The sequence below is a fragment of the Cryptomeria japonica genome, chromosome 8 (assembly GCF_030272615.1).
Source record: "Cryptomeria japonica chromosome 8, Sugi_1.0, whole genome shotgun sequence".
In the NCBI taxonomy this organism is placed as follows: domain Eukaryota; kingdom Viridiplantae; phylum Streptophyta; class Pinopsida; order Cupressales; family Cupressaceae; genus Cryptomeria; species Cryptomeria japonica.
The window spans coordinates 599,278,827-599,294,797 of NC_081412.1; the positions used below are offsets into that span (position 1 = coordinate 599,278,827).

The 15,971-nt window shown below is 36.8% G+C and overlaps 1 protein-coding gene across 2 annotated transcripts; it reads left to right on the top strand.

Annotated features, from left to right (window-relative positions):
• Positions 1-720: 720 nt before the first annotated feature.
• LOC131049311 (uncharacterized) lies at positions 721-4,544 on the top strand. 2 transcript variants are annotated; one of them, XM_057983357.2, is made up of 3 exons: positions 848-1,102; positions 1,194-1,275; positions 3,735-4,437. In XM_057983357.2, exons 2-3 carry the CDS (start codon positions 1,254-1,256, stop codon positions 4,349-4,351), a joined length of 639 nt encoding a protein of 212 aa, XP_057839340.1. In that variant the 5' UTR covers positions 848-1,102; positions 1,194-1,253; the 3' UTR covers positions 4,352-4,437. The 2 variants fall into 2 exon arrangements, 1 of the variants encoding a protein (XP_057839340.1); XR_009358715.1 differs by having other exon boundaries at positions 721-1,275; positions 1,875-4,544.
• The last annotated feature ends 11,427 nt before the right edge of the window (positions 4,545-15,971 follow it).

Sequence of the window (15,971 nt, forward strand, 5' to 3'; positions counted from 1 at the left end):
ATGATGAAACCCTACCAAAGTAGAAATTTCTTTAAATTGAGACAAACCAAAACCAATCTCCAGGCTACTATTACCTCTTCAATCTATTTATAACAAGCAAAACCTAAATCTAAAAATTTCAAAGTTTTAGAGTTGCTTGATTTTTGAGATGGAGACAAATTTTTGTAACATTTTAAATGCAAATATTAGTTGTGAGTTAAAATTTGATTTGATGATCGATTTGAAAATCACATTTCATTTGATTTGAACACATTTGCTACAAACATATCATATATTTTATCTTTTGAGTGCATCATATATCCCACTATCTACGGTTAGGATCCCATAATGGGGGCTTTAGATCCATTTTTAAGGAGCAGGTGGTCCCATGAAGTAATTTTTTTTTGCTTTAAGATTAATTGAAATCTTTTCCTAAAGCAACCCCTATTTTTTAGCAAATTTAAACAGGTGGAAGGGTGGGGGTTAGAAATTGCCCCACAAGCTTAGGCATTTTTTTGGCACTTGTTAATCAAATTTTTTTTTTCAAATTTTCAAATATTTATTTACTCACATCAATTGAATATGCTAAATAACAAAATTCATGAGACCACTAGCTTTCATAAATTTTGAAGTTTTGAAACTTAAAACTTTAAGCCTAAACTCACTGCAAAATTCAAGAAACTATTGCTTTAAAACAATCCTAAAAAATTCTCAACAACAATCATTAAAATTTCTAAATTTTTTAGGAAGTCCCCCTCCATTATTTCCTCTGAAAATCAAACACTATATATACTTTAATGTTAAAAATAATAATAATAAATACATATAGAAAAATAAAGATATCAATTATCAATATCATAACTAAATGAGAACTGGCTGTGTGCGCAAATTTTACCATGACAATTTTTTTTTTCCAACGACACTTATTTGCTAAATCTTAAAAGAATTCCCAGTTATTTTACTCGTTCGGTCAGAAAACGCGTATGTCTCCCTAGGGTTTGTAAAAAGATAAATAGACTACTTGTATTTTTGTTTAGGGTTAGGGCTCCATTATACGCCTTTCTTTGACGAGGACATTTTTCCCTGATATTTTCAGCCCAGCCTCAGATGATGAAATTCTCAGGTAACAGCGTAAATAGCATTATGTGATCGATTGTTTTTCTTTGTTGTTACAGTGTTGAGGTTTATGGCGGGTGGTGTGATTGAGTTTGTAGGTGACGCAACTGTGTATCACAAAGTACGATGGAAACTTGTTGACGAATTTTTTGTCAAGAATGGACGGAATTGGAAAGATCGGTAAGAAAAATTGTATAAGAATTGCTTAAATTTGAAACTGCAGTGTGAAATTTTCTAAAATTAAAATACAGCCACTAGTTTAAAAAGGGCCGGAGGAAGGGCATCACAAATGTCATTCCACCTTTAGAATTGGTAAAATAGAATGTGGGTTTTTTTGTCCTCTCACAATTTCGATAAATTCCATATCTTACTCAAGCACAGCGAGAACATTTTCTAGTTTAATTTTTATAATTTTAGAGCCAGGAACTTTTTCACCCTGTTTTAAATATATATTTAGTATTTTTCTTCACTTGCAATTTAACCGGACATTGAATGTTGGTAAATACTGTTTGTAGATATTTGGGATAGATCTGTCATTTGGGCAAATTTTGGCAACCTGAATTTGACTTTTCTCGTTCTGTTTTGTATTTTGTCCAATTTCAACGTGTTTTTCTAATTTGGGAACTCAGGGTTTTTATCTACATGCTTATACTATTCCACAACTGTAGACGACTTTTTTTTGCTTATAATCATTGGTCAACAATCTGTCTTCAAATTTTTATTGGACGTATTTTTGAAATGTGAAAACACGTAAATAATACTCGTTTCTTGTATTGCAGTGATAATTCTTTAGCTGCACTGAAAATTCTAAACCATTGGGTTGTTGCTGTATATATTTTTACCACAAAGTCTACACTATCAAGGTCTTATTGCTCATTGTACTAGATACGAGACTCTAAACTTCAAGATCTTGTTCATAATACTAGATAAGGCCCTTATTTTATATTGGAAATTTGTCTACACGTGCCAAAAACCTCTATGATAATCGGAACGAAACTCTTGTTCATTATATTAGATAATACCCAGATAAGACCCTTGTTTATTGTTCTACATGTCCCAAAGATCTTTAGGATCAACGGAATGAAAAACAAAGTAATGTGAAGCAAAAGATTGCAGCGATTGGTTGCCATCTATGCAAGCATATGTCTAATTGCTACTTTGTGCATATATGAAACTCAAACTAGTTATTTAGATAACTAGTATTCCCATTTCATTCTTTTTTTTATTTTTTTATTTAAATTGGTAAGTTTGGTTCTCTTTTTTGATGTTACATTTTGTTAAATTGTCACTTAGTTATCTTTTTTTGTGTAACTTTTTGTTTAGTTGCCAGTATTAAGGTCATTTGAGGTTATCTACCTAGCTCTTGCACTTTCTTTGAGTAACCAGGTTTTCAAAACTAATTCTCTCAAAATGCTTTGCTTTACTTTTGGAATTCTGTAATTTGTTTTTATTTTAGAAATTTTTACTTCTGTTGATATAAATTGTTGAATTTACTCAAGGAGTCATATTGTAGTAAAAGATTTAAGGTGGAATCTAATTCAAGGACCTGCTTTGGTAAAAATTGAATCCTTTGTGTTTTTTATTTGATATGGTAATTGAGGGTTCGATGGGGCCTCACCCAAAGAAGAGCAAAAAAGATATGAATCACACATAAGATCCATGTAATAACCCTTAACGGAAAATTATGATAACACCAATCGATCAAAACTTTACTACAATCATATCTACAACTTCCCAGTAGATAAGCAGCAGAAAACAACCCAGATCTGATATATTAATTCAGGAGAAAACTGGTGCTATAATTAAACTTTAATCACTTTTATTATTCAGTAAATTAAAGAGTACATATGATACCCGATTTGCAGAGTATACTAAAGGCCTTATCTAGCTGGCCTGGTACTGATTCTGAAAAACACAACTTACAGCAGGGAGAAGAATTCTGTTTCCACGCAATTTGTACAGTTCTAACATCCTCTGGATGATGACTTTCCTCTTATCTTACGCAGTTACTCAGATGGATATGAATTATGGTGAGCCATAGGTAATCGCTGATTCCCCCAATGTCTGATTCATCTGAGGGTAATTGTGGGTTTCTTCAATGTTGGATCCTCTATTTGGCACTATGGGAAAACTCCCTACTCTGATCTGGACATTGCTTTGCTAGTGTTAATACAGCAAAATAATGGATTGCAACTGCCACGCCTGACAGCAGGAGGCTTAAATACTTTTGTTGGATGCTGGAATTGTCTCTTCCCCTGATTCTCGACTCTTATTTCTGGGATTGCTTTTGATTTCGTTTGATTTCGTTAACTTCGTTAATTCTGTAATTGCAGCCTCAAAATTTTAGGTGAAGGGATATTGGACTTCATTTAACTTTTTTTAAGTTCTTGTTTATGATTTATATAGTTCACAAGCCATGTATTTTAATTGGCAACTACAGTAGGTAAGGTCTCCTGTTGTTCCATGATTATGCTCATGTCTGAGTTCTATATAATCCATGAATAAACAAATTCTTTTGACAACAACCAAATACAATTAAACATTGTTCTCGGCATTGGTATTAGTGTACAAACGTAATTGACATCTCAATTTTATAATATGATTTCAACATCATGATATGGATTTTTGTTTGTTAACAGTTAGAGTGAAGAAGCAACAGAACAAAGGAATGGAGTTGCTCAAGATGACAACAACATCGAACATCATGGTGGTTTGCTTTTTCAATGGCTTTGGCAAAACAACACTGGCCATTGTTGGTATTTCCAGAGGCTTTGGGAAGACAACTCTAGCAATTGCTGTTGTTTTTGAAAGCTTTGGCAAGACGACAATAGCGATTGTTATTGTATTTGTAAGTTTCGGAAAAACAACTCTAGCAATTGTCAATGTACCCAAAAGAATTGGAAAGACCACGCTAGCCATTGTTGGCATATTTAAAAGCTTCGGAAAAACAACTCTAGCGATTGTTGGTGTTTCTAGAGGCTTGGGGAAGACAACACTAGCCACTGTTGGCATAATTAAAAGTTTTGGGAAAACAACACTAGCAATTGATCTTGTTTTTGGAGGCTGTGGTAAGACAACACTAGCCATTTTTGGTGTTTTCAGAAGCTTTGGAAAAACAGCACTAGCAACAGATGATGTTTTTATGGGTTTTCTTTGTGATTTTCCAAGAGGCTTCGGCAAAACAACACTAGCTATTATTGACGTTTTTAGAAGCTTTGACAAAAGAGCATTGTTTTTTTGGTTGAGGTTTGTATAAACTTGGGTAAAATCCCTGATTAACACTAGATTGCCAAGTTAGATCTCAAGGAATACAATTTTTGTCAACTGTTGGTGCATTTATAAGACAGTTATTTTTTACCTAAATAATTATGTAATTTATCATATTTATCGGGAAACATGTAAGACATTAAGTAATTGAATATTGAGAGGCAATCAAGAGCATTGTTTTACCGATGGAAGGTTGCATGCATACTTAAAGCGTGGTTGGTCACATGAACCAACACTAACCATTTACTAAACAAATTTGAAAATTATACTCATAATAAATAAAAATAATATTACTTTATTATTATTTATTTACAAAGGTGTGTATCTATTATAATGCAATAGTTTATTATTATTATTATTATATTGTTTCAACATTGAGTTGGATGAAGTTCTTTTGTATTTTCTCACCTTATTTATGTAAAATGGATAGATGGGATATAGGTTAAAGTTTTAAGGGAAGCAAAATATACTACATGAAAACCCTGATTTGGTGGCTTGTGTAGATATATAACAATCCACGCGGCCACACCATCACACATCCATTCATAGGGCCAGGAAACTAGGAATAGACTTGAGAATTTAAACGAAAGAAGAAAAAGTATCGAATACTTTTTTCTACATTTTATAAACTAATGTAATATATCTATTGATCCAGTTGTCCACACCACGGTACATAGGCTCTGGAAGCTAGGATGATATTAAACTTCAAAAGCAAATGACACAAGAACAATTTATTTGAAGCTTCATATGCTGCTTTATGATTTTTTTATTGACGTATATTAAAATAGTGCTTCATGTATTTGAGCAGACTCTATAGAGAATTTTTGAGGTAATCTTTTATTTTGACAAAGAAAACTTCATGTAATGAGTTGGTGAATGAGTTTTTCAATTTATTTAAAAATAGGAGTGTCCTGACAATGACATACAAATTGTAACTGTTGTTCTGTGTTTGACTTTACATCCATTTAACAAATAAATTAAAGCAATCACTTGGAATGTGCTTTTGGCATGGAGAGTTATCTCTTGATTTATATTTATCTGAAAAGCTAGTAAACACGTTTCTGTGAAAAGCAAAACTGTGTGATTGAAATGAAACGACTGATCTTTGAGTTCTTAGGAGTGTGTATTTTTCTATTAAAGACACTAATGATTCTGTGTGAATCTTTCGGATTTGATAATGGATGCACAAGTGTAGTGCCAAATAACTACATTGATCAGATAAAAAAATTGTGTTACTCTTTTGAGAGGTCTTTGAAACAATTTCTTCTGTTAGAACTTGTCCTTTTGTATGAGATCTCAGAAGTTGAGACCGGATGCATGTTAATATAACCTGCCTTTTTAGTTGTATTTAGTGTGGTACAATAGGTATAGTCTCTTTTCACTTGTGTGGTAATTACAAGACCTGTTGTCCATTTCAAATTGGGATATTGAACTAGAGAATACAAAGCTTTCTGGCACCTCCACAAACAAACTTTACGCGTGTAACAAATTAAAGCTTTTCTTGAAGCACTGTCAATTTTTTTAAGATTGGATGCATGTTAATGGGGATAGAAACTCTCTCCGATAGATAAAATCTCTTATTGCAGGCAAGGCAAATTGTGTTCTAACATAAAGTTCTTAGATGTGGATGGTAATGGAGTGTATCTTACTTATATTCAGTCCTTTGATTACAGGACTGTAAATAAAATGCTTTTTGCCATTCACTATTTGTAGATTTGTTTTGTTGCCCCATGGCAGTTAACATTCCTTATGATGAATGTCGTCGGTTATGAAGTGGATTTCATTTTTAAATTGGTTGTAGGAAACTTGACTTTGAATAGGCTTCTTGTCAACAATGATAAAACTTAGAAGAGTTAGAATTCACATTACGAAGTCTTCTTTTGTCGCATCGAGAAAGCACCTCCCATCTCTTGTTTGCTTTCAACTACCATTTCACGAGAAAATATTTTTGGAGGATTATTGATCTGTTTAGGATTGTTTTTAACTTTCTATCACAACTCTAGCGCCAACTCAAAGAATGTAATATGTTACATTGTTGTAAGCTAGGTTCTTTTCTGGACTGGTGTGGATTTTCTGGACTGGCGTGGATGGTACTTTTATTCGTTTGAGAAAGTTATCAATAATTAAGCTTGAAATCTTGGTGGAAAACTATCAACTCAGCAGCAGAAGCCCTTCACTAATGATGTCATGCAACCGGCTTTTTAATGGCAGTTACCACAAAAAATATTTACAATATCTGTAGATTGCAGTTCAGTTGTATATCACATCAGGTTACTCCAAAGAGCGAAACAAACAATAACCGCTATTTCACTATAGGCTGTTAAAAAGCTTATAAATAGTATCAAAGCATATGCAAATACTAGTGCTGGTTTGAAGAGATTAATAGTACAACAGAGAGGCGAGTCTAAATGTTGGTTAATTATTCACCATTAGGAGTTACCTACTTCTTGTGACCATTTCGCACATCGTCCCATTAGAATGGGGACTCCCTCTCTTTTTTGGTCTTGCTTTCTCTTAGCTTAGTTTTTTCTTTGCTTGCTAGGTGTTTTGAGTGAGTTAGTGGTTGCCTAGGCTGGGTAAGTTAGGGTTTCCTTCACAGAGCTTGCCTAGGGTTCCTTTCAAAGCCAAATTTGACCTAAACTTTGGAAAGTCATTTGTTTTGTGCTTAGAGCCTTGATGTAATTTTAGAGGGATCTTACCTTTGAAAGATGGAAAATGTATATTTTGCAAGGAAGTCGAGAAGTTTGAGTCAGGATGAGTCAAGGTTGTAAGTTTTAGGGCCAGTCTATTGTTTTCTGTCGAGTCGGAGTCAATTGAATGAAGGGCTTGAAAGGCGAATGCTAGCATGAACAAGCTTGGAGAGATGTAATTATGAGGAGTTGGCTTGAAAATTTGAAGAAAAAGTTAAGGATGTAAGCTAAAGCATGCATTTCGCTCCTGACCCTTTGAAAGGGTCTAGAGCGAAATCCCTGAAAAGACCTAATTTGTCATCAAGAAACATTGAATTGATATCACTTTGAAGGCGAATGGCCTTGATTAAGATGAAGGAACGATCCAACAAACCAAGTCAGAGGGCAAAGTTGAGGGGGAAATGAGAAAATTTAGCCCAAATCATGAATTTCGCCCCTGACCCTCCCAAAGGGTCCAAAGTGAAATTCTAGGATAGGTTCTGTCCTTCCAGGGGTACTTGGGCGAAATGGTTAAAATGTCCTTGTAATCCAAATTTTTGAGATAGGAACTCCTCAAGGTGGTTTGTTAGAGGTAAGAGCAATGTGATTGAGGTAGAAGCTTGGATGTTTGAGTGGTGTATAAGGCAAAAAACTCAAATTTTGCTCCTAACCCTTCCAAGGGGTCCAAAGCGAAATTTCCCAAAGGACCTAAGATTTCACTTAAGTCATTGGACAGTTGGGTAAATTTGCAAGACTATGGAAGGAAATGCATCAAGGATTGAGTCTAAGGTGAAGCCAAATGGAAAGGAAGATGATTTGAGCCTAGAGGAGAAATTTCGCTCCTGACCCTCCGAAAGGGTCTAGAGCGAAATTTCCCATAAACCCTTTTTGCTCCTTGTTATGACCAAGACTTTGACTTTTAAGGCATGGTTGGGAAAGTTTTGATGCGTAATTGCCTTTGAAGGGTATTTTGAGGCAACGAAGTGGTGAAAATCAACCTAAAGGAAGAATCTCGCTCCTGACCCTTCCAAAGGGTCCAGAGCGAAATCCTCAACTTGACTCTCTATTTTACCTAATGATTTAAAAGACCTTGTTTTGAGTTAGATAGATGACAAATTGACTTGATTATGGTGAGAAGAGATTGGATGGATCAAGTTTGAAGGTGAGTGAAGAGGACGAAGTGTGAAATCAACCCAAAAGATGAATTTCGCTCCTGAACCTTCCAAAGGGTCTAGGGCAAAATTCCTAAAAACACCCATTTTCTCCTTGTGTGAGGGCAAAACCTTAGTTCCTAGGGTGTGGTTGAAGGTGGATAGGTGCATTTTTGCCTTGCAAGGTGGATTGGAGTATAAAGGAAATGATGGGATCAAGCCTAAAACTTGAATTTCGCTCTTGACCCTTCCAAAGGGTCTAGAGCGAAATTCTCAAAACCACCATTTTCTCCCTTTTTTGTGTCAGACCTAACATTGATCAGGGTTGATTGAGCTTAAAGGTATCCCTAGGCATCCATTTGACAAAGTTGTGATCTCAAAATGTGAAGAGTTTGTCCAAAGTATGAATTTCCCTCCTGACCCTTCCAAAGGGTCTAGAGCGAAATTTTTTATAGGTCCTGTCCTTGGCCAAGGTCTTGAGCGAAATCCTCCTTTCAGGCCTTCCTGGGGGTCAAGTAAGTGTTTTCTCCATGAAAAAAGGATCCAAAGGTGAGAATCAAGGTAAAACAAAGTAAGGAGGAGGAATTCAACCTAAAGCATGAATTTCGCTCCTGACCCTCCCAAAGGGTCCAGAGTGAAATTATTGAAAACATCTAATTTGTCATGTTTGAGATCAAGATATGGATTCCTAAGGCATTGGTGGAGAGAGGACAGATATATACTTGCCTTGAGAAGCAATTTGGAGCTAGGAAATGATGGAATTGAGACCTAATCGTGAAAATCGCTCTCGACCCTTCCAAAGGGTCCAGAGCGAAATCCTTTGAACTCCCTATTTTCACCTTGTTTGAGCTAGGCAAAAGGCTAGTTGTAAGATCATGATGGTAAGAGGATTGAAAGGTTAAGGTTGAGATTGTGAAATGATGAAAATGGTGAAGGTTTGAGTCCAATGACTTTTTCGCTCCTAACCCTTCCAAAGGGTCCAGAGCAAATTTTTTTTGAAGATGGGTGTTGTGCTAATTGAGATGTCCAATCAAGCCTCCTTGAGGGTGGCTTAAGCCTTTCCCACATCATGAACCTTCTAATGATCATGAATTCTAAGTGTGCCTTCACCAAATATTGATGAAACTTTAACATCTCCTAGGTTCACTTATGTCCCTTCCAAGAATGCACAAGCAATTTTGATATTAAAAGGCATATACCTCTTGAATAAACAAGGGCAAAAATGTATTGCATTATGGTAAAAACCAAATGGAGAGGAAACTTAACACAAGTTGGCCTAGAAGCAAATAAGGCAGTTTGATACATTAAATAACCCAACCCCATCCTTGGTGCCAAAAACAAATTTGAATATCCAATAAAGAAGTCGGCCAGATTGGGAGAGATGCAATTAATTTTTTATTTTTTTTATATTCATAAAGAGGTCGACCTCTTGGGGAAAGGGTGGAAAATGCCTACAAAGGAGAGTAAATTTCAAAACCATTAATCATTCATTCACACATTCTTTTCTAAAAGTGAATTTAAGGAGCAGACCTAGGAGGCGAATTTTATCAGCAAACTTCATCAAGTGTCAAAGAAGCCGACTTCATACCCGAAGATGGAAGATTAATAATCTTCATGAGCTGGATTAGACAAAGAGCAAACTAGTAAGAATGCAAGTTCCTGCAGGTGGTGGGCGAATTTCAAGTTTGAGGAGGCAAAAAGACATATCCTATAAGAGCAGGTCAAGGCAGATTTAACCTTTCAAATTTCAGACCTGATCCTCTCAAGGACAATTCAGAAGATCAACAAAGGCGAACTTAAGGTGCAGATCTGAAGCTTTAAGCAGAATAAACTCCTTTGAACATCACTTGGAAAGAAGACAAATTCAACAACAATTTCCCCTTTTACCCATCTTTTTCAGTTTGATAGCTAGAGATCAAGATTAAGGTATGTGCAATTTGATTTTTTGAAGGTGTCTCGAAGATCTGATTCAATTCAATATCAATTTTTTGGAGCAAGTCTTCATGATTTTTGATTCATAGGTGATATCAATTTGAAAATTCATAATTTTAAAGGTTTATCATTTTATTTTCAAAATTGAAGGTCAAATTGTTCTTTTAAGGTCTCAAATCACCTATCTAGGTCACTATACCTAAAACTAACTTAAGCCTTTTTGTAGGTAACAAATGGAGGCCCTCAAAGCAAGTGGATCCTGTACCTGACAAGCTCTCATTAAAGAAGATCAAAAGAATGACAATTTGGAGGCAAGGATTGTATCCAAATGGAGCAATATTGGGGACACCAACTTAGGAAACTTCAATGTGAAGAAGTTTCGAGAAGCACCCTACATCGGCAAGCCATCGCCCATAGCCAAGAAGATAATTGAGTGGGATCATCAAGGTTGCAGGCTTCCCTCCCGTAGTCAGATGTCATGAGCTAATGATCGAATGTGCCAGGCACTATGATTCACATTCAAGGACAATTGTAGCCAAAGATGAAACTATCCTTGCCTATCTCTCAGAGGGAGCTATAAGTGAAACTTTTCATCTTCCAGAACAAAGAGATATGATCTACAAAAGCCTAGAAGGAGCCAAGTCTATCTACGAAGATGATCCTGATACTTGTGTAAACTTCATCAATAAGAATTGGTTACTCAAGAGTAGGCCTCACTTGAATAAGATACCCAATACGCCTCACATAATTGATTTTCAAGAGGAATTCAGGGACTTGATAAACATGCTCAATCGAATTGTAGGTGCTTCCCAAACCTTCTTTTTCGACAGTTGGATGTTCTTCTTTATACAAGTGATCGTTCAAGGGAAAGGAATGTTCAACTGGGCCAGGATTATTAGCAACGACCTAGATGTGCAGTTGAGGAGGTTAGTCCCTACTAAGTTATTCCACGAGTTCATATGATATATATTCTTTAGCCAGATGCTTTGAATATGCAAGACTACCACACAGAGGAGTTGTTGGGAGAGGACCTGGAGAGATCAGAGTATGTGATTCTTATGCTCAATTGCATCATCCACCTAAGAATTACTACAAGCTAGTCAACGATACTTTCACAATGCATATCACCAGGACATTACAAGGAGGGATCCACCATCGACTATCTCTAGAAGCACAAGAAATCATGAAGAAACATGGTGCATGGTTCATTCAATTTCCTAAATTCACTTATATCAGAATCCATGGATGTTCTTCACCTCCTTATATGTTGCCAAGTTATCCTACAGATAGAATAGTACTACTTGAGGTGACTAGACAACTAGCAGCTTGTGCTAAGGCATCAAGACATAAGCATGAGAATGGTATCCCTATACCTATTTCACTTGGAAATTCAATTGAAGTATGTCCTAATTCTCAAGCAGCTGAAGATGTAGAATAGGAACCATCTCTCTACTCATTCACATCTTTTGCCTCGAGAGAAAATTTTATCCTAATGGTCATATGGAAGAAACAGTTGGGAAGAAGTACAAGCATGTATTTCAAGTAGAGGACTTTTGGATGAATGTTCAGGGTGATGTAGAGGTAAAAAGAAAGATGCACTCACAATTGCTCTCAGATCTTATCAGGAAATGCAAAGTTTATAGAGTAGCAGATCAAGCACAAGACAGTGGCAGATATCTTCAATCTTCCTATGAGAAAGAAGATAGAAGTGAAGATAGATTGGGATGAACAAGAAGTAGTAGATTTAAAAACATTGATCAATCCAATCCTGAGTTATACTCGCAGATGGGTGGGTGTCCAGCATCAAAAGTTGAAGGAACAAAACATAGCTATGACATTCAGCTTAGAAACAAGAACAGAAGGAGAGGCTAGTGCAAGTGAGAACACTTCTCATTCTAAGTGGTCGAAGAGAAAGGAGGGGCCTGAAAAGACAGAATCGTCCAAGAATTGGAAGACGTGATTAAGGTCAACTTTTGTAGAGAGGAAGACATAATCACGGAAGAGCAGCGAGATCAAATGTATCCTACTATGTCCCTGATTGAGAAGACAAAAGAGTTGGAACATGGATGAGAAATGACTCTTCTTTTGGCCTTTGATGAGGTCCTTCACTTGGAAGAGCGGATGAAGATCCTGCTTGAGATTCTCATTGCAAAGATCGAAGGGATTACGTCCAGATTCATTGAATATGCCAAAAAGGAACATGGAAAAGGGAACCAAATTCTAGATGAGAAGTTGTTATGAAATGATGTGGCAATTCAATTCCTATTGGACGATGTTTCTTCGTTATTTGTGCCAATTTCTATTGCCTATGTTATGATAATGCTTATTTGATTAGGGTTATTTTGTAGCAAACCCTAATTATGGTTTAGGTGTCAAAATCTCAGCCCTTGATCTTCTTTAAATCTGGGCCATTCATTGTATTTGAAAATGCTTTATATGCTCTCACTCATTTTCATTTAGATGTTAGAGTTAAGAGGAATAAGTTTATTAGCAACATAGAAGAAGAGTTGTTATACAAATTTGGTGAAGAGAGAAAGTTGAACAATTGTTGTTTTATTTTGCTATGAGATCAATGAAATATTGAATTGAAGTTATGGTGTTTTATTACAATCTTTGCAGCTTCTTACATGGTTGTTCATCTTATTGAATCACTCTTATTGAATATAGCATTTGGATGTTAGAGTTATATTGAGTGATAAATGTTGTGTTTGATCTTTTAGTGAAGCTCATAATCCAAACCACTAGCCTCTTACTGATTGTAAGTGTGCCCTGTGTGGTCAACTGGAGATATTGAAATTGTTTAGAGTTCAATCATTATTTGAATACCGATATGTATCTTATTGATAGTATCTATGTTAATTAATGATTCAAAAATCCTTGAATTTCCTTAGAAGATCGCATCGATTCCAGTAGAGTTGTTGTTTTATGGCAATACTGAAATTGATAGAGTTTCACCAAGATCGCTCTCCATTTAGACATTCTTAGGCCTAGTTTAGCATAGCCCTCTCGAATCCCCTATCTTTTGCCTTTTTTGAAACATCAGTTAGTATTAGGAAAATCCAGTTCCTCATTGGAAAAGTAGTTACAAGAACCAGCTTTCATAGAAAGTATGTAAGGCCCCTTGATGAAACAACAAACATAACGAATATTGGTGCTTATCCACAAGTAGAGAACTTACATATTAGAACCTTGGAGTTGCTCCGATTGATCCTTAGGCAAAATCTTCAGCATTCAGGGAAGCTTTATTTAAGAGAGGATAAGGTACCTTTGGGTATTTTATTCTGTGTTTGATCGTGTACAAAAGACATATCAACACTACTTTAGCCATGTGGTTGAAAGTGGTAGGGATTGTTAGACACAATGCACCATTGAGAGGGGGAGGGGGTGAATCAGTGGTTCTCAAATCTTTTCTTTCAGACTTTCTTTTGTGGATTACACTAGTATGTAAATCAAGCACAACGCAGACTTACCGATTAGTGCAAAAAACTAACTCAAGCACACACACACAAGGAAACATCACATAACATCAGTATATACGAGGAAAACCCAATGTGGGAAAAACCTCGGTGAACAATGTTGCTGGAGTCTACTGCCCCAATCCAACCTCACAGTAAAACGTGGTTACACAGTTTAGGGCACCAACCCAAGGAGCTACGACCCCTGACTTTAGGGCACCAACCCAAGGAGCTACAACCCCTGACAGATTTCTGGGCTACAACCCAAAGGAGCACCAACCCCTGCACTGAGCTACAACTCAGTGATGACAATGTAAACTTCAAATACGTAAGTTATTATCATGTTACAAGTGAATCTTGCAACCTTAACACATATCTGACTCTGTCGGTGAAATACTCTTCCCTTCTATCGGCTCACTCTACTTCCTGCTCTACACCTGCTGCTTATCTACTGGATTTGTATCTCACACTCTATACATCACCAGTTTCACACTCTGCTTGTGTGGTCGCTACCGGTTCTTCTTTCCAACTGGTTGAAAGCTTCAACCAGGTTCACTCTCCCTCTCTTGCTCATTGAGCACTCGACTGATCTTGTCTCTACATGTAGAAGTCTACCACTTCACAATAACACGATACACTCTATTCTGCAGCAACCAAAACAGTCTCATAGGCCCTTTTACTTATAGCCCAGATTTCCCGCCAAACTCACATTCAAAACTTAGGTGGTTAGGGTTTCTTCACCTTCTTTGAGACAGACCAAATCTAATCAGATCTTGCAAGATCTGATTCTTCTGACATTTGAGACGCATATCTCCGCCATAGTCATGTTTCCTCGATCACACCCTTTAATCTTGGTGATTTTCTTTTTACTTCCTCAGCAAATCCTTCGGTTAGTCACAAAAGATCTATCGGCCTGTTTCCTTCATCGCCTTGATCTTCTCAATCTTTTAGCTGGTTCGTAGTTGTCATCCAGACCTCGAGCCTCAACCTTCTGCAGTCCTTCTGCAACACGTCCCGTGATTTGAGTAAATTTTCATTAAAGTTGACCAACCCCTACAACAACCCCTTTGTTGTACATTCTATCCTTATCCAACTGCAGGTTTGCCATGTTGACTCTAGGTCAACGAATTGCCAGCTTGTCACCGACCAACCCACTTTACCGGTTTCTCACTTCAGCCAGTTTGCAAAACCCTTCCGGTCTCAACCATTCTACCAGTTGCCTTGTCATATCTGCTCTCATCTTGAGTTGTCGATGGACCTCTCAAACCGGTCTCCAGACTGGTGAATCCTAAGTATGCTTATTCCCACAACGAGGAGGTCTTCTACAACTGCACCTTGCTTATATAACTGGTAGACTTTTATACCGGTTACCACTTTTGATGACGTCATGTCATCATTCTTCTTAGGGCTCCATCGTTTTTCAGTTAGGTCAGATTCGTCTGCTTACATCTATGCATCCCTTCTTCCTGATCAAGGATGTTCCTTCCTCTACTGTTCCTTCAGGATGACTGCAACTTCTTCTAGTGGGGTCCTGCTGTTCTGCAATCTCACACCATACCGGTTCATTGTTATCTTCCATGTGTTGAAGTGATTCAGATAACATTCTGCCTCTTCATCACAAGCAATCACTCACAACACTTCTCCATGTCACCACACTAGTCAGGCACTAGCTGGTGTACAAAATGACCTCTAATGTCATCTTCCTTTCCTACATAACAATGTTGCACATACATCTCTTCTACCGGTAAACATCCTATACCGGTTGACATCAATGACAACACAATGCCAACCGAGACTTCATTAGGATCAATGAAAGAGGGAATGGAAGGTTATCCGGTTGTAACACTAGACAAGCATACACTTGTCCAAGCAAGTATTTAATAAGATCATTTATAACTTTGCTCCAAAACTATCCCCTCTTGTTTTAGTGCTTACGATGTTGATTCCCTTCATGCAAATGTAAGGCACGTCTTCCAACCCTACATCAACAGACAGATGTGGGCATCATTACACTAATCAGTACATGTTATTGCTATCTTACTGTCAATTCACAGGAGGGGTGTGGGCATGAACCAATACCTAAACATTATCATCGGATCTTATCCCATACGCCCAATCAATTTGGTAAAGCACAAGGGGCCATCGAGGAGTACTTCAGAGGAAGATGATGTTGCTCGTGTTGCTATATTAAAAAATATCAACAATTTTGGCAACAAGCCATATGTCATCAAGAAACATAAAGATTCAGGAAAACCAAAATGCCTTTGCTAGGTGAAAACATTTTGCAGTTGAATATGCAAATATAAAACAAGATTGCATTCAATAATGTGATACAATGATTTGGATAGCTTTGCCAAACTTGAAAAGGTACTGTGTAACCTAATTAAGCACCTGATTGAGGT